The sequence below is a fragment of the Gobio gobio genome (genome assembly GCF_949357685.1).
Source record: "Gobio gobio genome assembly, chromosome: 17".
In the NCBI taxonomy this organism is placed as follows: Eukaryota; Metazoa; Chordata; class Actinopteri; order Cypriniformes; family Gobionidae; genus Gobio; species Gobio gobio.
The window spans coordinates 12,761,801-12,786,657 of NC_137110.1; the positions used below are offsets into that span (position 1 = coordinate 12,761,801).

The window sequence follows — 24,857 nt, forward strand, 5'->3', positions numbered from 1 at the left end:
GTTCAGAAAACTCAAAGAATGTGCATTATGAGTATAATTTATGTTTTTTATTATTATTATTAACACCGATCAGGCATAACATTATGACCACCTCCCTAATATTGTGTTGGTCCCCCTTTTGCTGCCAAAACAGCCCTGAGCCATCGAGGCATGGACTCCACTAGACCCCTGAAGGTGTGCTGTGGTATCTGGCACCAAGATGTTAGCAGCAGATCCTTTAAGTCCTGTAAGTTGTGAGGTGGGGCCTCCATGGATCGGACTTGTTTGTTCAGCACATCCCACAGACGCTCGATTGGATTGAGATCTGGGCAATTTGGAGGCCAAGTCAACACCTCAAACTCGTTGTGCTCCTCAAACCATTCCTGAAGCATTTGTGCTTTGTGGAAGTGTGAAAGAGTTAAAGAGGCTACAGCCACCAGGGAACACTGTTTCCATGAAAGGGTGTACATGTACTGCAACAATGCTTAGGTAGGTGGTGCATATCAAATTTACATCCACATGGATGGAGGACCCAAGGTTTCCCAGCAAAACATTGCCCAAAGCATCACTGCCTCCGCCGCCACACCTTCTTCCCATAGTGCATCCTGGTGCCATGTGTTCCCCAGGTTAGCCACACACATGCACCCGGCCATCCACGTGATGTAAAAGAAAATGTGATTCATCAGACCAGGCCACCTTCTTCCATTGCTCAGTGGTCCAGTTCTGATGCTCACGTGCCACTGTTGGTGCTTTGGGCGGGGTCAGGGGTCAGCATGGGCACCCTGACGGGTCTCAATGAGCCTCGGCCGCCCATGACCCTGTGGCCGGTTCTCCACTGTTCCTTCCTTGGAGCAGTTTTGATAGAGACTGACCACTGCAGACCGGGAACACCCCACAAGAGCTGCAATCTTGGAGATGCTCTGACCCAGTCGTCTAGCCATCACAATTTGAACCTTGTCAAACTCGCTCAAATCCTTACGCTTGCCCATTTTTCCTGCTTCTAACACATCAACTTTGAGGACAAAATGTTCACTTGCTGCCCAATATATCCCACCCACTAACAGGAGCCGTGCCCACTAACAGGAGCCATGATGAAGAGATCATCAGTGTTATTCACTTCACCTGTCAATGGTCATAATGTTATGCCTGATTGGTGTATGAATATAATACATGAGGTGTTAGTTGTAATTAGTAGTAGTGTTTTTGTATTGTTTGTTTTCCAAAATATAATTTTATCTAATGCACATATTGCTTGTTTTCCCTATTGAAAATCTATGTAGAAAACCTTGGAGTTTTAGTACCCTTATGGCACAGTGTTGCCCTGAGGCAACAAACCAAAATCTGGTTCAGGGGTGGGGGGGCGACACTTTTTATGATGGATATATTATCAGGGACCCCCAAGCTCCCAAAAAATGGGGTGAAATATTTTTTTCCCCAAAAAATAAAAAGTCATGCCATAATGGGTTAACTAATGTAGTTAACAAATGAACCTTAGTGTAAGTGTTACCAAAAAGTATTATAATTCAAAGGATTATAAATGTTATATGGATTTTTACTACTTCCATATGCTTTAAGCCAATACCCATACCCATTAAGCACAATACCCAGCCAATACCCATTCACACAATATTGCAATTGCTATCAGAGCACACAAGAAAGGTTTATATGCAAAATGTTTTGTTTAAATTTAGTACTAGACCAGAAATAAGAAGCACCATAGATACTTACACTGTCCAAAAACATTTATTCTGCATACCGAGTAACAAAATACAGAAGCCACAAATAAACAGTGACAAATACTTTAAGCTGAGCTGATACATGAAAATGATGAATCACACATATTTAAATTAGATTTTGTACGATCACTTATATTTCTGCTCTGTCTTCTATTACGAAAACTTTTCTCAGAAAATATATTTCAATGTTTACAGAGCCTGCAGTCAGTGCATCCTAAAGAGGAAAACATAAACAGGAGAAAATTGGTTCCGATTTTCATTTGAGGTCAAAATAATGCACATAGAGGTCAAACAAAAATGTACGTCCTTACAGTACCTTTTACATTACTGAGATAATACTAACAGATAAAACTCAGTGAAGCTATATACATTGAGGAGTATATTTAGCAAATGCTTAAAAATAAACATGTGATTGTGATCACCATGAGGTCATGCCAAAGACAGTTATTTAAAACTAACAACATTAAACAAATAAATAGGCCATAATGGGCAGTAGCTACAGTGGGATTTGCAGTTTAAAGACATTTTGTTTCATCTCTCTCCACATGGACAGTAAAAATAAAGTCAGAATACATTGACTGGACATAATATACAGCTATAAGATCATGTCGAGTACGCAAACGACCATCGAGAGCAAATTGCTTGGCTACCTGTATGAAATATGGCAGGAACCTGTATAGCAGTTTCACAGTATTACAGCAATATTCATATTGCTTCATTTGTACTGCACATTAATGATCTGGAAACCCTTAGGCCTCGATGAAACCAGTTGCATTCTATAGAAAATGCAGTGTTCTTCGGAATACAGATATATGGGCAGATTGAATAAAAAGAGCTACATAATTTCTTGTAAGATTGTACAGCGAAAGAAAAAGAAACATTCAGCAGTACAAAAACACCAAATAATATTATATTGATATGATGATTGTATTGATAAGAACATAATGATTTGTACATTAATGAAGTACAGCAGCAGTTTTAGTTGCTAGTTAGCCAATATTATGACACAAAATATTGATATGAATTCAGCAGCTGTGTTTTTCCGCATTAAACAGACAATTGGAGAAGGTCATATGAAAGTCTACATCAAATTCCAACTTTTTTATGCAGATTTAAAAGCATAATATTAATTTTGTTTGTGTTTAAGTGAGTTATCTTCTATAATGGCTCGAATATCATTCAGTTGTATTAAAAAACAAATGGTCCAAGACTTGCAATGTGAGAAAAACAAAAGGTCTAAAAAATATAGCTTTCCACTTGCAAGTTTCAATATTTGAACCACATAAACAGAACTTAAAGGGGTACTTCAGCGCTGGGAAGATGAATGTGTATTTAAACTGGGTCATTTATGTAGTAGAAATGTGAAATAATTTTTGAATTTGGTGCCTTCTAGACTGAGAAAAGACAGAAATTTTATTTTTGTCTCATGTGGATGAAAGACAACAACTCCCAGAATGCACTTGCTTCGCTGCTCAACCAGGCTACTCCCAAAGCCAAGGCTACTGGTTATATCACTTGCCCACCGCAGCACCGCTCCCACCGTCGTTTTGATATTCATAGTAATAAAATCATTTCGTTCAGTTAGAGAACAGACACTACAATTAAAAACTGAACGTGTCTTTTCAATAAAGTGTGAGTGACGCAGCCAGAGTCAGATTTCATTCATCACGAGAGCGAAGAGCTGAGCAGAGCTGAGGTAAGCGCGGCAGTCATTCTCGGCGCGTTATCAGATCATGCCTATGGAAGCTAAACTTTCATAGGAATTCATTGAAAAGTTGAAACGCTCACTTTGCTCCATACCGCTCCGTTATTAAATGCCCGAGCCGAGCGGCAGCGGCCGTGCACATTTATATTCTGTGAGTGAGATCCCACCCCTATTGGCGGGTTGAAAACCTCCTTCTACTTGCTTTAGTCTCTAGCCTCTGGCCAAAAAATCCTCCGGTGACGCAAAATGACGATATTTGCGTCATCTGAGGATTTTTTCCAGAAATAAAATGCGTAATTCTCTCGTCTCAGGGGGACATGAGGGGGGAAAGTACCATAATTCGAATATACCACAGGGTTTCTACTGATACAAAGCTTAATGCTAAATCGCTGAAGTAACCATTTAACACATAAACTTAGTAAAACTAATCACTAAATAAATAAACAAACTGTAATGGCAGCAAAGGTTTGAATTAACAATGACAAATTCTGAATTAAATCACTGTGTATTATTTGAGAAGTAACACACAATATTTCTTTGATAAAACTATTTAAGAAAATACATATAGACTACTTAGGGTCTGGGATTGACATTTTAAAGTTTTCGTAGATTACAGCATTTTGCTCAAATGAAAATGTATGTGAAATTATTTTTGAATTTGGTGCCTTCTAGACAGAGAAAAGACAGAGAATGTATTTTTGTCTCATGTGGATGAAAGACAACAACTCCCAGAATGCACTTGCTTCGCTGCCCTACGAGGCCACTTCCTACACCGCTCCCAACGTCGTTTTGATCTTCATAATAATACAATAATTTCGTTCAGTTAGAGAATAAACACTACAATTAAAAACTGAACGTGTATTTGCAATAAAGTGTGAGTGAGCCGAACGAAAGTCACAGGACAAAAAGCAGGAGTCAGATTTTTATTCAGCACGAGAGCGAAGTAAGATCTGAGCAGAGCTGAGGTAAGCGTGGCAGTCATTATCAGCACGTGTCAGTCTTGCACGTTTTCTGATCGCATATGGAAGCTTAACTTTCATAAGAAATCATTGAAAAGTTGAAACACTCACTTTGCTCTGCACCACTCCGATTATGAATGCCCGAGGCCGAGCCGAGCGCATTTACATTCTGAGAGTGAGATCCCTCCCCTGTGGGCGGGTTGAAACATGCGGAACTAGCTCCCTCTACTGGCTGTAGTTTTTAGCCTCTGGCTAAAAAAATCCTCTGATGACGCAAAATGACGATATTTGCATCTGAGTATTTTTTCCAGAAATAAAATGCATAATTCTCTTGTCTCAAGGGGATATGAGGGGGGAAAGTACCATAATTCAAATATACCACAGGGTTTCTACTGATACAAAGCTTAATGCTAAATCACTGAAGTGACCCTTTAATGCTAAATCGCTGAAGTAAGCCTTTAACACATACACTTAGTAAAACTAATCACTAAATAAATAAACAAACTTTGAGAAATTTGAGGAGTAACACACAATATTTCTTTGATAAAACTATTTAAGAAAATACATATAAACTACTATGGGTCTGGGATTTACATTTTAAAGTCTTCGTAGATTACAGCATTTTGCACAAATGAAAATGTAAAATGGCGATCAAGCTTCTAAGCACAATTGAACTTTGCTCCACCATTAGATTGCAATATGGTGCTGCTCTATTTGTCACTATATTTCTCTGAAAGTAATTAGCCATTCTATTCCTCCCTAGTCTCCCCACTAACGCTGCTGGGATGTCAACATCTCTCCATTACACCGTGTTGGAGCTGATGCCTCCTGTCCCTGGGCCTCGGGGTGATCTTGGGGAGGCACTGGTGTGGCAGGCAGGGGAACAGGGGTGGTGCTGGGGGTGGCAGGTCCTCCTGAGGCTCCCAGTGCAGGACTAGAGGCTCCAGAGTCACTCTGATCTGGAGCCCTGAGTCTCTTCATCATGGTGGTCACACGAACAGCTTTCTGAATAACAACAATAATAATGATGTTTTAAAATATATGTTTTAACTAATAATAAAAAAATATTGAAATTATTAATAAATTTAAATGACTTTTTAGTTTGTAAACCCATTGCATTTAGGCCTATACACTACTGTCCAGAAGCTTTGTGTCAGTGAGTTTTTAAAAGAAGCATTTTATGCTAATCCAGGCTGATTAATAATACTTTAAAACAGTAATACTGTGAAATATTTAAATATATTTTAAAATGTAATTTATTCCTGTGTTGGCAAAGCTGAATTTTCAGCATCATTACTCCAGTCTTCAGTGTCACATGATCCTTCAGAAATCATTCTAATATGCTGCTCAAGAAACATTTCATATTATTATAAATAAATAAAAAAAGCTGTGCTGCTTTAATATTTTTTTAGGATTCTATTCTCATTAATAGAAGGCAGTGGCTATTTACTCTAAGTGCAAATAGCGATAGATTATATTTACGTGAAAATATTGTGAAAATAGCAGCATTTCTTAGTGATCTGCTATTTACACTAGTTAGAGGATATTTATACTTATAAATAGTGGCAGATACTATTTGCACCTCAGTGTTGTTGTACATTAAACAGTATGCAATAATAACAAATAATAACAATAATTAAGTGTAAATTATTATATTTGTTAAAATGATTAAATGAATGCCGTCTTATTGGGACAATAAAGCCCTCCCTAACCGATAAACACATGCTAGGCACTTTATTTCCACTTTTTGAATATTTTCTTAATTTTTATTGAAAATAAATTCCTTTCCGATCTAATATGTGATGGGAAAAGGGATTTGAGCGAGTTCGGCAAAAGGTGAATTTGAACCTCGGGTCGTTTTGCGTCAAAACTCTCTGCCACTTGTTTTACCCCTATACTACTGCTACTATACATAAACCAGTGTCTTCCGTCCTTTTGTCTGGCCCAACCAGACATCAGTGAGCGGAGTTAGTACAAATAGCATTTGCCAACAAGGCAGGCTATTTGCACGTAGTTCAAAAGAACAGCATTTATTTTAAATAGAAATCTTTTGTAACATTATAAATGCCATTACTCTTTTATTATCAATTGAATGCTTAGTGAATAAAAAAAGTATTAATTTCTTACTTACTTACTGACCCCAAACTTTTGAATGGTAGTGTATCTCAATGTAACGACTAGACATAAATAGATCATCTTACCTTCCATTTAGCTTTAGCAAAGTTTTTCTCGATCTGAGCACAAACGCCATCTTTGATGTTCTTGTCTGAGGCAGCGTTTCCAGATATCCTAAACAACAAACACACAAAAATTACCCAGCAGTTGTTTTTTTAAAGATTAATTATAAAGAGCACTGGAAAAGGCTCCTTACCACTCATGGTTGATGGCTTCCTGTGCACTCAGTCTTTGGTCCTGGTCCACATCCATTAAACATGCAACTAGGCTTTTTGCTGCAATTCAGATAGTTAAAGGGTTAGTTCACCCAAAAATGAAAATTCTGTCATTAATTACTTACCCTCATGTCGTTCGACACCCGTAAGATCTCCGTTCATCTTCGGAACAGAAATGAAGATATTTTAGTTGAAATCTGATGGCTCTGAAAGGCCTCCATTGGCACAATGGCACTTTACACTCTCAAGACCCTTAAAAGGTACTAAAGACGTCGTTACAAAGTCCATCTCACTACATTGGTTCTAAAATAACTTTATGAATCGGCGAGAATAGTTTTTGTGCGCAAAAAAACCCTAAATAACGACTTACATAGTGATGACGATTTCAAAACAAGGCATCATGAAGCTTCGAAGCGTTATGAATCAGCGAGTCAGCGATTCATAAAGTTATTTTAGAACCAATGTAGTGAGATGGACTTTGTAACGACGTCTTTAGTACCTTTTAAGGGTCTTGAGAGTGTAAAGTGCCATTGTGCCAATGGAGGCCTTTCAGAGCCATCAGATTTCAACTAAAATATCTTCATTTCTGTTCTGAAGATGAATGGAGGTCTTACGGGTGTCGAACGACATGAGGGTAAGTAATTAATGACAGAATTTTCATTTTTGGGTGAACTAACCCTTTAAGTTGAATTTGTGTTATGATCAGAACCCCATAGATTAATTCCAAGCATACACTACAGTGATTTGAGTATTGTACCTGAATCTGAGATGTCATCCCAATAGGGTGAGTCAAACTCGTAGTCTCCAGACAGAATTTTCCGGAACAAGTTCTTATCATGATTATCATATTCGTCATCATCTGTCTCATCATAAAAAGGTGGGTTTCCTGACAGCCTGTTGAAAATGATAATATGAGTTAAAATTTCCTAGGGCAAGAAGATAATTAGGACTATAACATTACATGATATGATAGATTAGAAAGAGAATTAGATACAGAAAATGAAGTGCACTTACAGTGGCAATGATCATCTAAACACGCAATGTGACTACAATGGAATGTACATGCTGATGAACTCATGAATGACTCCAAGGACGTGTCAGGCAAGTGACTCCAAAACAGATATCTATGGGGTCTACTAATAAACAAAGATCTCGTTCAAGAGCACAATGAATTGAACATGTTAGACTGTCTTACACAATGAATCAAATGCATAGATGATGACGCATGAACTCACAGGATGTACATGATCACCCCGATGGCCCAGCAGTCCACTGGTCTGCCATATCTCTGTCTGCCAACCACCTCTGGAGCTATAAGATCGAAAGAAAAAGCCTGAATTATGATAATGGGACAAATAAATATGTCTGACATGATTAAAAGGTGAACTTTATTTAAAAAAATACAGTTCAAAACGCAAGTTCTTGGACATGTTTCATGTTGGTTTCATACATTTTTGCAAAACATTTATGATGTAATAGCTAAAAAGTGGTGCAACCATTGAGTAAAAGTATTCAAATAACTTCAGGAGACCTTGAATACAAATTTGAATACAAATACAGAGTCCCACAAAAACTTTTTTTTCACGAAATTATCGAATTTCTGATTTTTGTCTGTATGAATTGTATTTTTTTAAACAAATTAAACTGATTAGTGTAACATCATTGACCCTAATATATTATGATTATATCAATATATTTATTAATAATCTTAATTCATAATATAGGGTGCATCTAAAAACTCTGACACGTTTTCCTTACCAAGGTACTCTGGTGTGCCACATGGCTCTTTGATGAGACCATTTTCCAGTTTGGCCAGATGAAAGTCACTGATTACAATCTTGGAGTTCTTCAGACGGTTGTAGTAGACCAGATTTTCCAGCTGACAGGGCGTGATATAGAGGTAAAAGCAATAAATTGTATTAAAACACAAGAACTTCACATTGCAAAACCTTTTATAAGACGTTTTAGGATTGTATTAAAAAACACGAGATGGAAGACATGTCAATGATAATAGAATTTTCCTTTTGGTGTGAATTAACACTTTAAGGTGTCTAGACTATTCAACATCTGTCTCCTGACACAAGTCTAAGATTGCATTCCGGTGCAATACCATGTGGTGACCATTAGATGGAAGTAAAGCCCCAAGTCACCTTTAGGTTTCTGTGAACGATGTGGAGAGAGTGCAGGTAAGCCACAGCCTCAAGCACCTGCCGAATCACATTGCTGGTGTCTCGTTCTGAGTAGTAGCCTTGGTCTAAGATCCAGTCGAACACCTCCCTTCCTGTGGCCCTGAAGTAAAGCCAAACCAAATATTCACATGTAATAGTCAAATTTGTGCTTGCAATGTATAGGATGATTGCACAAAGATGTTCACTTTTTGGTTTATAGAGAAAAATGATCAAGTTACAAAAAAGGCAAATGCATTTTTACTTAAAGAAACAGTTAATCTAAAAAATAAAAATAAAATTGTCAACATTTCAACCATTTGCAGCTTAAAAACCCCAGTCCCTACTTATGTCTCTATTGGGTAAATACTGTTTGATATTCCATTATTCTATATCCTTTCTATATTCCTTTCTATATCCTATATCCTTTCAATATATATATATATATATATATATATATATATATATATATATTACCCCTAAATGGTACCTTAGGGTAGTGCCCCAGTGACAGCGCTGTACCATATTAAAAAAATTAGATATATATAAATATAAATAAGCTATGTACCTGTTATTCCCTATCAAATGTCCCCAACAATGATAGTAATACCAGTAAATTTTGATCTTATGGGGACATTTTTTGGGTCCCCATGAGGAAAACAGCTTATATATCATACTAAATGAAGTGTTTTGAAAATCTAAAAATGTAGAAAGTTTTCTGTGATGGGTAGGTTTGGTGTAGGGGGATAGAACATACAGTTTGTACAGTATAAAAATCATATCGTCTATGAGAAGTCCCCATAAAACATGGAAACCAGTGTGTGTGTGGGCATGTTTTTGTGAAATATCAGGACACAAATGTGTATAATGACATGGGTTTGACATAGGTATTACAAGGACAGGGTGAAATATGAGGACGTTACCCATGTCCTCACTTTTCAAAAGGCTTATAAATCATACAGAATGAGGTTTTTTTCACAGAAAGTAAACTGTGCAGTTTCCTGTGGTCGGTAGGTTTAGGGGTAGGGGGATAGAAAATACAGTTTGTAATGTCCCCACATTTCACAAAAAAAAACCTGTGTGTGTGTGTTCCACAAAAGAGAAAAAGTAACATGGGTTTGGAACAACATGAGGGTGAGTAAATAATACAATTATTTTAATTTTGGTTCAAGTATTTCTTTAAAATCTAAACACAATGGAAGCAAATAGTATTCTTTCACATTCTTGTATTTTCTATTTCTCACTCATGCACATACAAAAATCCCAAAGCACTTACAGCTCCAGAAAGAGGAAGTACTCTTTTCTCGTCTCAAAGACATCTACCAGCTGGAGGATGTTATGATGCTTCACCCTGCGGGGAGAGACAGAGAGAAAGCAAGAGAGAAACTGTGACACTGTGAAAGGAAGCAGGCTAGAAACTGAAAAGAAATCATGACGATCTGCAAAAATAAAATCATTTGCATGGTAAAGAGTCGACAGCATTCTGCTACTCTTGTCAAACAAATTTTAGCACTGAGCACCACCTGCAAGCACCTTTCTTCACTAAAATGTGGAACATGTAAATAACCTGCACGGAAAACGTACATTTTCAAGATGAGGATCTCGTTTTTGGCTGCTTTCCGTACTTTTCTCCCGTCTTTCTTCAGGAACTTTTTACAGGTGTACATTTTCAGTGTGTTCTTGTCCTTCGCCCTGAAGATTTCACAAAACTCCTCCCTGGTAACACAGACAACAAACAGTGCTGTTGAGTCAACATTGAAAATCTGGGATTTTAAATCTAATTTAAACCTGGAAAGAGTTTTTGGAAACGTCAAACTGAATTTGTAATGAAGAAGAAAATACATTTAATTAGAAAAGTGCACAAAAGGGGCAGTTTCACAAGCGTACATTTTTCACAGAAAGATTACTATAAACAAAGAACCAAACCATGGATTTGTACTTACGTTTTCACTACCTGTCCCAGGTCATACTTATCGGTGACCTCTGAAGGATTGTTGTAGTCCTTCTTCTCTCCCAGAGTCAAACAGCCAAATGGCATGGCTGCTCCTGCCCTGGAAAACAAGCACAAAATCATGGTTTTTCAAAAGGCATGAATGATTTCAAACCAAGTGGTGTATTGAGGGATTTACAGCACATGTGCCAGAACGCTCTAGCATTGTAGTGGTGAGTTTTGAATGTTTGAATTGACAATGAAAATGTAAGAATTTTTTATTATATGTACCTTAAAGGGGTGATGAACTGAGAAATCAACATTCCCTTGAGCTTTTGATATATAAAAGGTCAAGGTAATATAAGAATATCCTGTAAGTTTCAGAGCTGAAAACTTCCTTGTTAGTCAAAGAAAAGCTTTCATAGACACTAGTGTTAGACCGATATATCGGCCGGCCGATATTTGCGATTTTTACGTGTATCGGCATCAGCCGATACAAGGCTGCTGCGTTCGCCGATATTTTTTTCCCTGCATTATTTACAGACAGGCTTCCACAGGCAGCTCTCACCATCTTCAAACTTTCTTGCTCTCCCTCCCTCGTGCATATTAATCAAAATCAATTGAGAATTGACATGATGGTAAAAGGTCGAAAGACAGAAGTTTCACATGGAGCATTGGGAGATTTTTTTCCTGAATTACCGCTGGTGTTGCTCTACAAGAGATTAAGTTAAGTGCACCTAAGCATTAAATTACTAGGTTGTAAATAGTTTTAAAATTAAGTACAGTACAGTTAGTGTGCACTTTATTATGCTGCTTGCTTGTTGATACTGTGTGCAATAGTGTAATTATTTTATTTATGCTTAAATATTTATTTTCAGAATTTTTTTTCACCACTGAACTCTTGTTTTTTTTCTTGTTCTACCTCACCTGTTTTTACTATTTGTTAAATATTGTTTTTTTTTTTGTTCAATAAATGTTCCTTTTTTAAATTGTAAATTGTAAATTGTTATCATCATGATCATTGTGTCATTTTTATGATGTAAATTGAGGGAGCAAAAGTAGTATCGGCTCCAAATATCGGCTCAAGAAAATCGGCAGCCCGTATCGGTCATCGGCTAAGGCTGATGAAAAAAAATCGGTATCGGGATCGGCACTAAAAAATCCATATCGGTCGATCCCTAATAGACACCAGCCCCAGAAAACGAGAGCTCTCAGAATATGCGAACCTCTTACGTAACAGGACCTAGACTCTAGACCGCCTCTACAGATAAACATGCTTCTGTAGCCCTGCCCACCGACTCATGAGCTAAGGATCGCGCTATCAAGCTATAAACATGGCGTTGCAGTCCCTGCATACGCTTCCTTCTGAACACACACTGATGTGACTAGGCTAAAATATGTTTTTTTATATGTGTTAGTTTTGCATAACATTACAGATCATTTGAAATCTATTGATAACATACCTTAGCACGCTGTCACAGGGTGGAGGAGGTGTTATTGACTTGTAACGTTATGGGCCAGGCGCGAGTGAGTGAGTGTGTGTGTGTGTGTGTGTGTGTGTGTGTGTGTGTGTGTGTCTGTGTGGGCATGTTTTTGTGAAATATCAGGACACAAATGTGTATAATGACATGGGTATGACATAGGTATTACAAAAAGAGGGTGAAATATGATGACGTTCCCCATGTCCTCACTTTTCAAAATGCTTATAAATCATACAGAACAAGGTTTTTTTCACAGAAAGTGAACTGCACAGTCTCCTGTGATGGGTAGGTTTAGGGGCAGGGGCAGTGTAAGGGGATAGAAAATCCGGTTTGTACGGTATAAAAACAGTTACGCCTATGGAATGTCCCCACATTTCACAAAAACCCCCCTGTGTGTGTGTGTGTGTGTGTGTCCGCGCGAGTGAGAGAGTGTGTGTGTGTGTCCGTGCGAGTGAGAGAGTGTGTGTGTACACGCGAATGAGTGAGTGAGTGAGTGTGTGTGTGTGTGTGTGTGTGTGTGTGTGTCTGTCCGCGCGAGTGAGTGTGTGTGTCCGTGCAAGTGAGTGTGTGTGTGTGTGTGTCCGCGAGAGTGTGTGTGTGTGTGTGTGATTTAATCGTGGTTGTTTGATTTTTTGCGAGTCCTCTGAGCATTTCCCCAGTCGATTCCCATATGGACTGAAGGTAGCTGAAGCTCATTAAATATGCAAATCTTATCCAATCCTAGCCGTGGGCATTTACTTCCAAGTGTTAAGTGCTGCACACCCATCAAATCCGAGTGTTTTTCAGAGAGCCTCAAAACTAAGGCAGAAAATAGCCAATTACTTATTCATTATGATGTTTTTGAATGTAAAAACCACACAAACGTCATAAATTGACCTCAGACAACAGTATAATTTTTTTTTAAAAGCCAGTTCATGACACCTTTAAGATAACATTGCAACAGCATATATAACAGCATTGACTGAACAGCACTATGATTTGGTACTTTTCAAAGGGGACCTATTATGCCCCTTTTTACAAGATGTAATAAAAGTGTCCCCAGAATGTGTCTGTAAAGTTTCAGCTTAAAATATCCCATAATCATTTATTATACCATGTTGTAAATGCCCATTTTTGTTTGGAAGGAAAAACATGCTGTTTTCGTGCATTTGTGTCTTCACTTGCAGATGAGCGGCTGCTCCCCGCCCCCTTTCCAGAAGAGGGCGGAGCCTGTACAGCTCAACCCTTGGATTCTCTGCCAAAAACGAAAACATCTGTTTGGTTTTGATTATCATCTCTATCACGGTCATAATAAGAATACATTTCTTACTTGAATGCTGTTAAATGCTCTGGCGAGGAGATAAACATGGCGGACTGTGTACAGCTCACTCAGGGCGGGGTCTATGCTAAAAGGGCAGAGTCCGTCAGCTTCGTGGGCGGGGCCTAAGCATATGTGACGTCACATTGCCCAGAATCAGCAAACGGCTTATTCTGAGACACTGCTTATGATTTATGGGGATTAAAACACAAAAGTGAAAGTGAATTTTGCATAATAGGCCCCTTATACCAGGCATGATAATATAATACAATATAGTTCAAAAGTTTGTGATCAGTAAGATTTCTTTTTTCTTTTCTAAAGAAATTAATACTTTCATTCAGCAAGGACGCAATAACAATTGGTCAAAATTGACAGTAAAGACTTTTACACTGTTACTAAAATTTTCAATTTCAAATAAGCTGCATCTTGAAGTGCTGCATCATGTGTCACTGTGAAAAGTTCAGCTTTGCCATCACAGGAATAAATTACATTTTAAAATATATTTGAATAGGAAACAAGATATTTTAACAATTTCACAATATTACTGTTTTACTGTATTTTTGATCATATAAATGCAGCCTTGGTGAGTATAAGAGACTTCTGAAAACATCTGTAAAAATTCAACGACCACAAATGCTTGAACGGTGACATGTACATACAACAATACAAGCAAAAACCTGAAATGAGCCCCTGTCACAGCAATAGTAATGTTGTAGAGGCACACAAATCAACACTGCATCAGTCAAATCCTCCTCTACCTTACATGTTCAACATTACCAAGCAAATTATCAGCATCTCAATGCACAATATCTTTGATGATTAGAGATTTTTTGTCTGAGTGCACATTTTAATTGTGCATGTTTTGAAAAGCCGCTGATGTGTTGATGATGGTGTGAATTTAATAAATTATGAAGAGAGTTTTTGCTGTGAAGCCTTGAGATGCCGCTCCACAGTCATTCATTGACAATTAAAATGCACGCAGTTGTTTCTTTTTTTCTTCCATTGAGCTGCGAGTGAGCTCCGCGACCCTGCGCATTTCTCTCTGTCTAAGCCAGAACTCAAAGAGGAGGAATAAATTCTCATTTATCTGAGAGCGAGAAAAAAGTCTGTGAGAAAGAGGGGGAGAGAGATATTTGGCAGACAGCACACTCATATCATTATCCACACATGAGTAATGCCTACAATTTATTCCAAAAGTGACAATTTCCACTTGTGGCAGGAAGTAGCTCTAACAAATTCAGATTCTTTGAACATGCAGTAATCATGCTTATTTATGACAAATCTGAGAGCAAGCTTCAAGACCGAACCGACATCAGATAGTTAAAAACGACATTCATTGAACAGTTTTAATTTATGTGCATTAGGATAGCAAATGATGAGTGATATTGGGTCCCATCAAAATAAAACATAAATTGATAGTTCACATAAAAATAAAAATTCTGTCATTATTTGTTAGGGTATTTCTGCTGTCGAACACAAAATATATACAGCCCCAAATCAGAAAAAGTTGGGACAGTATGGAAAACGCAAAAAAAAAAAAAAGAAGTGATTTCTAAATTTACTTTGACTTGTATTTCATTGCAGACAATATGAACACAAAATATTTCATGTTTTGTCTGGTCAACTTCATGTCATTTGTAAATATGCATCCTTTCCTGTCATTCAGACCTGCAACACATTTCAAAAAAAGTTGGGACAGTAAAGCATTTACCACTTTGTAATGTTGCCATTCCTTTTCACAACACTTAAAAGACGTTTAAGGACTGAAGACACCAAGTGATGAAGAGTTTCAGGTGTAATTTTGTCCCATTCTTCCTGCAAACAAGTCTTAAGGTGGGCAACAGTACGGGGTCTTCGTTGTCGCATTTTGTGCTTCAAAATGCGCCACACATTCTCTGTTGGAGACAGGTCGGGACTGCAGGCAGGCCAGTCAAGTACCCGTACCCTCTTCCTCCGCAGCCAGGACTTTGTAATGTGTGCAGAATGTGGTTTTGCATTGTCTTGTTGAAATATGCATGGACGTCCCTGGAAAAGATGTCTTCTTGAAGGCAGCATATTATGCTCCAAAATCTCTATGTACTTTTCAGCATTAATGGTGCCTTCACAGAAGTGCAAGTTACCTTTGCCAAGGGCACTGACACAACCCCATACCATGACAGACCCTGGCTTTTGGACTTGTTGCTGGTAACAGTCTGGATGATCCTTTTCTTCTTTGGTCCGGAGCACACGGCGTCCATTCCTCCCAAAAAATACCTGAAATACTGATTCATCTGACCACAGTACACGTTTCCACTGTGTGATGGTCCATCCCAGATGCCTGCGAGCCCAGAGAAGTCGACGGCGCTTCTGGACACTGTTAACATAAGGCTTCCTTTTGGCACAGTACAGTTTTAACTGGCATTTGTGGATGTAACTACGTATTGTGGTACTTGACAAAAGTTTGCCAAAGTAGTCCTGAGCCCATGTGGTGATATCGCTATATAGATGAATGACGATTCTTGATGCAGTGCCGCCTGAGGGATCGGAGATCGCGGTTGTTCAGCTTAGGCTTGCGCCCTTGTCCTTTATGCACTGAAATTCCTCCAGATTCCTTGAATCTTTTAATTATGTTATGCACTGTTGAATGTGAAATATCCATATCTCTTCCTATCTTTCTTTGAGGAACATTGTTTTTAAACATTTCAATAATTTTCTCACGTATTTGTTAGCAAACTGGCGATCCTCTGCCCATCTTTGCTCCTAAAGGATTAGACCTTTCTTGGATGCTGCTTTTGTACCAAATCATAATTACAATCACCTGTTGACATCACCTGTTTCAAATCACATCATTATTTAACCATTTTACCTCATTACCCTAAATTGCTCCTGTCCCAACTTTTTTTGAAATGTGTTGCAGGTCTGAATGACAGGAAAGGATGCATATTTACAAATGACATGAAGTTGACCAGACAAAACATGAAATATTTTGTGTTCTTGTTGTCTGCAATGAAATACAAGTCAAAGTAAATTTAGAAATCACTTCTTTTTTTTTTTATTTGCGTTTTCCATACTGTCCCAACTTTTTCTGATTTGGGGTTGTATATTTTTTGTCCATACAATGGAAGAGGGGTCAGTCCAATGTTGTTTTGGACCCCATTGACTTTAATTATATTGACATATTTTTTTTAATATCTTCTTCTGTGTTCCACAGTAAAAAAAAAAGAAGCAATACAGGTTTGGAACAACATGAGGGTTAGTAAATGATGACAGAATTTTCATTTTTAGGTAAACAATGGCTTCAAAGGAGGAATTCACTGCTGGCAAAATAAGCTTTTAATAAAACTTGGCTGTCTATGCAGAAATGCAAATAAAAAAAATTAATTAGTGGTGGGGAAAAATTTATTGTGATTAATCGCATCCAAAATAAAGGTTTGTGTTTACATAATATGTGTGTGTGTAGTATATATATATATATATATATATATGTATATATGTATGTATATATATGTAAATACACACACATGTATATATTTAAGAAATATTTGCATGCATATACTGTATATATACTTTATCTTACACATTAATATATATAATATATAACATATTTTTCTTAAATATATACATGCATGTGTGTGTATTTATATATAATAATTATACACAGTACACACACATGTATTATTTAAACACAAACTTTTATTTTGGATGCGATTAATCACGATTAATTTTTCCCCAGCACTAAAAAAATTACATTGGTGCTACATGACTAGTGAAAACAAAGAAAAAGGCTGTAGGGTTCCCTTTTGCCAAAAACTTCAAAACCCATAAAGCACTTATGATTTAGGTCATCAACTTTCTGCTAAACCGACTGTCCATGGGCGGGAATACAAAAAAGTTTGAAGCCCTAAGCTGTCAAAAGTCAAAATGACGAGTTTTTTTAATCACCCGGCAGACTTTTGCTGACAAATAGGCCTAATTGGGGATATATGTTCATTTATTGACATTGTAACAATACAAAGCTGGTTGAAAATCAGTGAACGACGTTCACAACCCATATTACTTCTGTATTATGATGTCCGAGTGAAACTTTTGAGCAAGTTATATTTTGAGGAAACATTGCAAAGATGGCTTTTTCTTTTTTATGATCTGGTACAAAGATGGTTGTTCTTTCTGTTTCATTTTGTGTGTGTGTGTGTGTGTGTGTAATCATCACTAGAACGCATGATAGCTTAGCATTTTCTCTTTGTGTTAGTACTTGGACTTTAATGTGCACTTTTTTAAAGGTTTCCTGGGGCTTTATTCCTTGGGTAGTAAACCCTACAGCGTTTTGCATTAAAATTAACCAGTGAACTAGTGAAACAACCAAAGAAGAACAAAGTGCTCAAATCTAAATGCATCACACGCAGAGCCCAAAAGTCCCCTACCAGTGTTAAATTCCCCTTATGCAGCACATCATGTGATACTCCGTTAGTTTAATCTTCTCTGAAGAGCCTGAATAGACTCTCCAAAATGTGGTGACTCTTCTCAAAATGTCACTTTACTGTTTTGAGAGCTGGGAGGACAGCTATTATCTATTGCAGTATAACACTGTAACAAACGACAAAAAGGACTCACACAAACAAGCAATTACGCATCAGGCTGGCAGTACAATTGCACCGCTACTCGGGTCTGACCCAACAATTTGCCAAACACCATGACAGTCCTCAATCACACTGAAGCTCCACCGGATAATGTGACAGGATTTTGTCACGAAAGCCTTCAGGCTTCCGACATTAACAAAGAACCAAGACAAAAACCTGCACAATAGTTCACATGCACTGCACGCCTCGGAACTCTGCTGGGCTTGAACTTACTCTGAAACTCTTTGTTTGATGTTACAGTACAAAAACATCCTATTTTCTCTCCTACACTCTCCCAGAATAGTCCAGAAAAGGCAGGAGAGCAGACTGAAGCATCATTACCACCCAGCAACGGAGTATCAACCAAAAAAAAAAAAGGCCATTCCTGATATCCACAGTAAAGGAGGCATTACATAAATTACAGGCTGAGAGAGAGGCTGTTTGCTTTGCCCGTCAGAAGAGCACTAAGGTCTCTAATTAATCTCCCCTTGGCCCCGATGATTGCAGGAGACACTGGCTTTGCAAGGCCAATATATGCATGGTAATGAGGGGAGAGAGGTGCTTTAAAAGACAGTTCAGTTCGGAGAACAGGAGAAGAGATGTTTAAAAACCTAACTGGGACTGATGTATTTAGTAATAATGCTAACGTTTTGCATAAGCAATTAAGATGCGAGTATCAAATGTGACACATCATAGCATGAATGTCTCGCCAATCATTATATTCGGGCAACTCCGATATATATATACTCTCCTGATAATTTAATAACGACTAAAATAGAATAAAATAAAGCACATTTCATTAACTTTTGGAACTTGAAGGAGTGGATTTTGAGCAGATGTTTTTACCATCTTCACTGTCATCGTCAGAGCTAATTTCCCCAGTACATTCAGCATCTGGCTCATATTCACAATCTCAACCATATTCTCAAAACAATCTTCAAAATCAATATTTTGATTGCTGACAACATCTTCACCAGATCCACCATCAAGTGACAGTTTAAGATTTGATTGCGTACCACTCTAAAAAGTGTTTACCTGTTACCACAACTTAAATAAATGCATGGTTGCAAGTTAAGTTGCAAACATTATTTTGTAGAGTTCTGTTGACATAATGATGATCATTGCATCAACTTAATATCTCAAATGTCTGTGTTAGTTGGCTTTTTTTAAAATTAGGGTGTAGTAACTTAATGAAATTGTCTTGATAACTTATTAGGCAGTGGATTTCTAGTTCCCAGCATGTTTTGCATAGGACTGGATGGGGAGAATAAATGTTGAAATTAAGTGTTAATTTATTTGTTTTAAGTGAAGGGAAAGACCTGTTATATACTATTATGTTTGACATTTAAAACATTTTCTGTAATGTTGAAGTTTTTGAGGTTACCATTGTGCTGAAGAGTAAATACATGAAGGTAAACACTACATTGACTCTATAAGTAATGACTGCGCTAATGCCAGTGACAAGTAATATCTTACTTGTTCGTTAAATATACATGTTAAATAAGTTATGTTGGCATGTGCTATGATAGCTGTTGATTTGAACTGAAATAGATAAGATTAATTGGTTCCAGGGCTAAAACTCTGGCTTAATTTTTTTGAGGAATCAACTTTAAAATGTGTGTTTATGCTACAAATTATTAATTTCCTCTAACTCAGTGTAGCTTGCTGGTTGAACATACATTCAAGTTTATATAACTCAAAAGAAAATGATGCAAAATGTTGAGCCAACACATAATTTTTTTAGAGTGTACTTGCTCTGCAGTAAATCGTTGAGGCATTCTAAGTTTTGCTGAGGATACTTGTGAATTCTTTTGTTTTATGCCTGCAGTAATTATGAGTGAAACATCACATTATCATTGTGTATCGGACATTGCCACTTTTACCCCTTTTCCACCAGCATGAACCGTGTGCTAGTTCAGAGCTAATGCTAGTGGCGGTTTGGAGTTAGTTCGACTGACAAGCCTTCTAAAGACCCGGTTTGTCTTTCCAGGGCCTAAAGAGCCACCACAGAGCCAGGTCTTACGTCACTGTATTGTACTGTATTGTGTTTCCCGCTAGTGAAACACAAACACACCAGGCTTGTTCGAGATGCATCGGCGCTGCGCAGACCGATCAGCGTATGGCATCAAAGTACTGCAAGAGAGATTCAAAAGCATAAGGAGTCGTATGCTCTCGCTGAACACTCACCGAAAGGATTATTAGGAACACCATACTAATAGTGTTTGACCCCCTTTCGCCTTCAGAACTGCCTTAATTCTACGTGGCATTGATTCAACAAGGTGCTGAAAGCATTCTTTAGAAATGTTGGCCCATATTGATAGGATCGCATCTTGCAGTTGATGGAGATTTGTGGGATGCACATCCACGGCACGAAGCTCCCGTTCCACCACATCCCAAAGATGCTCTATTGGGTTGAGATCTGGTGACTGTGGGGGCCATTTTAGTACAGTGAACTCATTGTCATGTTCAAGAAACCAATTTGAAATGATTCGAGTTTTGTGACATGGTGCATTATCCTGCTGGAAGTAGACATCAGAGGATAGGTACATGGTGGTCATAAAGGGATGGACATGGTCAGAAACAATGCTCAGGTAGGCCGTGGCATTTAAACGATGCCCAATTGGCACTAAGGGGCCTAAAGTGTGCCCACACCATTACACCACCACCAGCCTGTAACAAAGCATGATGGATCCATGTTCTCATTCTGTTCAAATTCTGACTCTACCATCTGAATGTCTCAACAGAAATCGAGACTCATCAGACCAGGCAACATTTTTTTCAGTCTTCAACTGTCCAATTTTGGTGAGCTCGTGCAAATTGTAGCCTCTTTTTCCTATTTGTAGTGGAGATGAGTCGTACCCAATGGGGTCTTCTGCTGTTGTAGCCCATCCGCCTCAAGTTTGTGTGTGTTGTGGCTTCACAAATGCTTTGCTGCATACCTCGGTTGTAACGAGTGGTTATTTCAGTCAAAGTTGCTCTTCTATCAGCTTGAATCAGTCGGCCAATTCTCCTCTGACCTCTAGCATCAACAAGGCATTTTCGCCCACAGGACTGCCGCATACAGGATGTTTTTCCCTTTTCACACCATTCTTTGTAAACCCTAGAAATGGTTGTGCGTGAAAATCCCAGTGAGCAGATTGTGAAATACTCAGACCGGCCCGTCTGGCACCAACAACCATGCCACGCTCAAAATTGCTTAAACCACCTTTCTTTCCCATTCTGACATTCAGTTTGGAGTTCAGGAGATTGTCTTGACCAGGACCACACTCCTAAATGCATTGAAGCAACTGCCATGTGACTGGTTGATTAGATAATTGCATTAATGAGAAATTGAACAGGTGTTCCTAAAAATCCTTTAGGTGAGTGTACTTTGATGTCATATGGCGATAGGTCTGCGCAGCGTCGATGCATCTCGAACAAGCCATCCATCAACAAGGGCAAATATTGCGTTACTATGGATACACATGGCTTTGCGAACCTACATAGGAATCAAAACAGCGAATCCAACGCATTTGTGCAGCAATGTTTTGGTGCTACACTCAAAAAAAAAAAGGTTGTGGTGCTTCAGTGGTTCTTCAGTGGTTCTACAGAGGTTCTTCACCGGTTCTTTGACTAAGGTGCTATAGCACCGCTAACTAAGGTGCTATATAGCACCGCTACCATGTACAGAACATGTTAAGATATGGTGCTATATAGCACCAAATGTGGTTCCTCTATGATTACGATGAAGAACCATTTTTGGTGCCATATAGAACCTTTTTTTTTTTTTAGAGTGTAAGAACCACTTTTCCTGGTTCAGAGCTGGTGCATGGGTGTCGAAAGACAAAGAACTGATTTGAAACTAGGCTCTGGCTCTGAACCAGCACTCAAACTGCCTTGGTGGAAAAGGGTTTTTTGAGGAATAAAGGTGAATTGCCCTCATTGAGTCATCTGAGATTCAATTGTTATTGCAAAAAAAAAAAAAACACCTAGCGACACTACATTTTTCACAAAGAAAAATTATTAGAAAAAAGATATTCTTTTACAATTTTTTCTTGTTATATTGTTTATAATGAAGGGACTGCAGAATACTATGGCTGATTTGTAACTTTAAAAAATGAAAGAGGTGGAGGGTTGTGAACGACGTCCAGGGTCAATAAAGACCCGAGGTATACGTTTAAGGGTTAAGGGATGTTTATTCATACATCTCTCACTCATTATTGTATTGCATTGCATTGCATCATATGTTTTGCTCCCACTATAAAAACTACAGATTTTTTTTTTTTTTTAAACGAAGCACATCTTACTAAGATATATTAGGGGGAGATATAGATTGAAATCTGATATTTATATGCATTTTATGCAGGTAGTCTGCTATACTGCTATAACCGATCTCATTGATTTACATTAAAAGATATTAGAATTTCATCTTACTACTTTTTGGCCATATAAATATCAGCAACTGCGCCAAACTGCATATTTTTGCTCAGTTTTGGGATTTCTGAATTAAAAACTGAGGTGTTTTTTGCTCCTCCAGGATTACATATTTTCACTACATCATACTGAGCCAAAAAAAAAAGAGCCAAATATAATACTCAATAATGATATGCAAACTTTATTTTATATTGTGGCTCAAAGTGTTCCATTAAAAAAAAAAAATTTATATGTACAAATTTTACAGGGTTAAATATCACCCTTGACCCTTAAATGAAACAAAAAGATATAGAGCTATCAAAGGAATTTGAAAAGCATAGCTCAGATAATCTTGGATGAATTTGCTAAGAAATGTTTGAGATCACACTGATCTCTGACTTCTTGTTTGCAAAAAACTGTTGTCTACGAGACACAACTGAGATATTAAGAGATTTCATTAAGAGATTTCATTTGTGATTTATCTGTACTTTTCCTGAAAGGCTCACCACATCTGGGGTGCATGTAAAAATGCAATCATTACAAGTCTGACGGAATGTCCATTAGGGAGCACAATAAACATATAAAATAATAATTTGGACTGTACTGTCTCAGTGGCAGCTGCACTTTTTCTTTGGCAGCAGAAGTTAGGAAAAGGGCAGATGCCAGGACACTAGGGAAATTCATTTCCATTTTGAAGTACATTTCTGGTGGGCAAATTTGTAAATGAAAAACTCCTCTAAATGTTTCTGGCTGAAGAGATGCTCAAGCTCAACCAGCAGGGAGATATTACAAATGCGTTCATCTAAATCTTTTGAGGATTGGGGGTCATCTGTGTCTTTTGTATTCATGTGTTAGAAAACAATAGACACAATATGACCCTTTTACCTTGTTTCTGATAAATTATGCAATCCAGCCATAGTATTTGTGTGCGTGCATGTGTCTATTCGACGTGAAAGCTGTCTGTGCTCTGTAAAGCTGAACATTCAGCTTGAAGCCTTGGGCATTGTTTGTCTCTCTCTCTGCAGAGCTGCCAGCCGTGTCTACATTTGCTGTCACTCAGCCTTTTCTATAAGACATGCTGCAAAGCTATATAGTGTTCTTACTGCCTTTTGAGCTTAACATCAAATAAGATTTTGGAATTGTTTCAGGACCACCCCTGTTCAAACAAATAATGATGTTTGGATTCATTCGTGTGCTGTCATGAGTTTACCTGGAATGTTTTACCAGTTAGCTGAAAGCACGCATTAGAAAGATAAAACACAAGCCAGGTTTCTTGTTTTTTGCGGAAAAAGGTTTAGCGTATCAAAATGCTATAGCTGATGGAAATGTCAAGTATCGCTCATTTTTTGCAAATGTTGACAATCTTTTTCCGTTTAACTTAAGCGCATACATTCTATGTTGAGAGTTCAAATGCTGCAAAAACTAGTTTGGAAACACTTGTTGTCGTGTAAAAGGGCTTTAACGCAAATAAATGTGGAGTCACATGACAGAATTAGCCTATTATATACAGCGTCGGCGCGTGGCATTGCTCCCGTTAATGGACTCTGTAGTTCAAAGGCGCACTAAATCAATTATATTCATATTATTACATTTTATATTAAATTATTTTATTACTATTGGTAAGAATAAGACGTGTTACCTCTCAAACATCATTCATCCTTATTTTTGTAATTTTGTGTATTTTACAATCTAATAAAACTTCAGAATAATCAGAAAAACTAAAGAAAAGTAATAGCTAACTGCACCCGTTTCTGAATATTGCTTGATCAAGTATTGATCTGAACAGTGTTAATAAAAAAGTTTAAAAAAAAACATGACACTTGTTAATATAAAATGTTTTATGTATAGGGCCAACAATTTAATAATATATAATAAAGTTTTGTTTAAAAATGGATGAGGAAAATACACTCTAAAAAATGCTGGGTTAAAAACAACCCAAGTTGGGTTGAAAATGGACTAACTCAGCAATTGGGTTGTTTTAACCCATGGGATAGGTTGTTTTAACCCAGCGATTGGATGAAAATAAAAATGGCGCGTCTGTCAAATGAAGGAAGACTGTTAGAGTTTCTAATACTGACAAAAAGAAAGGTAAAATACACAACATATTACGTCTGTATCTGAATAAATAAAATTAATGCCATAAAATCACGATTTCCTGGGCAGGATCTGGCTACTTGAAAAATGAAAATCACAAACATGACAATGAAATAATTTTATCTAAAAATAAA

The 24,857-nt window shown here is 37.6% G+C and overlaps 1 protein-coding gene across 1 annotated transcript in view; it reads right to left on the minus strand.

Annotated features, from left to right (window-relative positions):
• Positions 1-1,705: 1,705 nt before the first annotated feature.
• camkva (CaM kinase-like vesicle-associated a) overlaps positions 1,706-24,857 on the minus strand; it is a 45,727-nt gene continuing 22,575 nt past the window's right edge. Inside the window, exons 2-11 of the mRNA XM_079840398.1 lie at positions 10,878-10,985; positions 10,519-10,650; positions 10,211-10,285; positions 8,920-9,058; positions 8,528-8,648; positions 8,005-8,080; positions 7,527-7,663; positions 6,751-6,829; positions 6,581-6,668; positions 1,706-5,384 (exon numbers count right to left, since the gene is read on the minus strand). Of these exons, the coding sequence (XP_079696524.1) occupies positions 5,151-5,384; positions 6,581-6,668; positions 6,751-6,829; positions 7,527-7,663; positions 8,005-8,080; positions 8,528-8,648; positions 8,920-9,058; positions 10,211-10,285; positions 10,519-10,650; positions 10,878-10,972 (1,176 nt within the window). The 5' untranslated portion in view covers positions 10,973-10,985 and the 3' untranslated portion in view covers positions 1,706-5,150. The remainder of the gene's footprint in view (positions 5,385-6,580; positions 6,669-6,750; positions 6,830-7,526; positions 7,664-8,004; positions 8,081-8,527; positions 8,649-8,919; positions 9,059-10,210; positions 10,286-10,518; positions 10,651-10,877; positions 10,986-24,857) is intronic.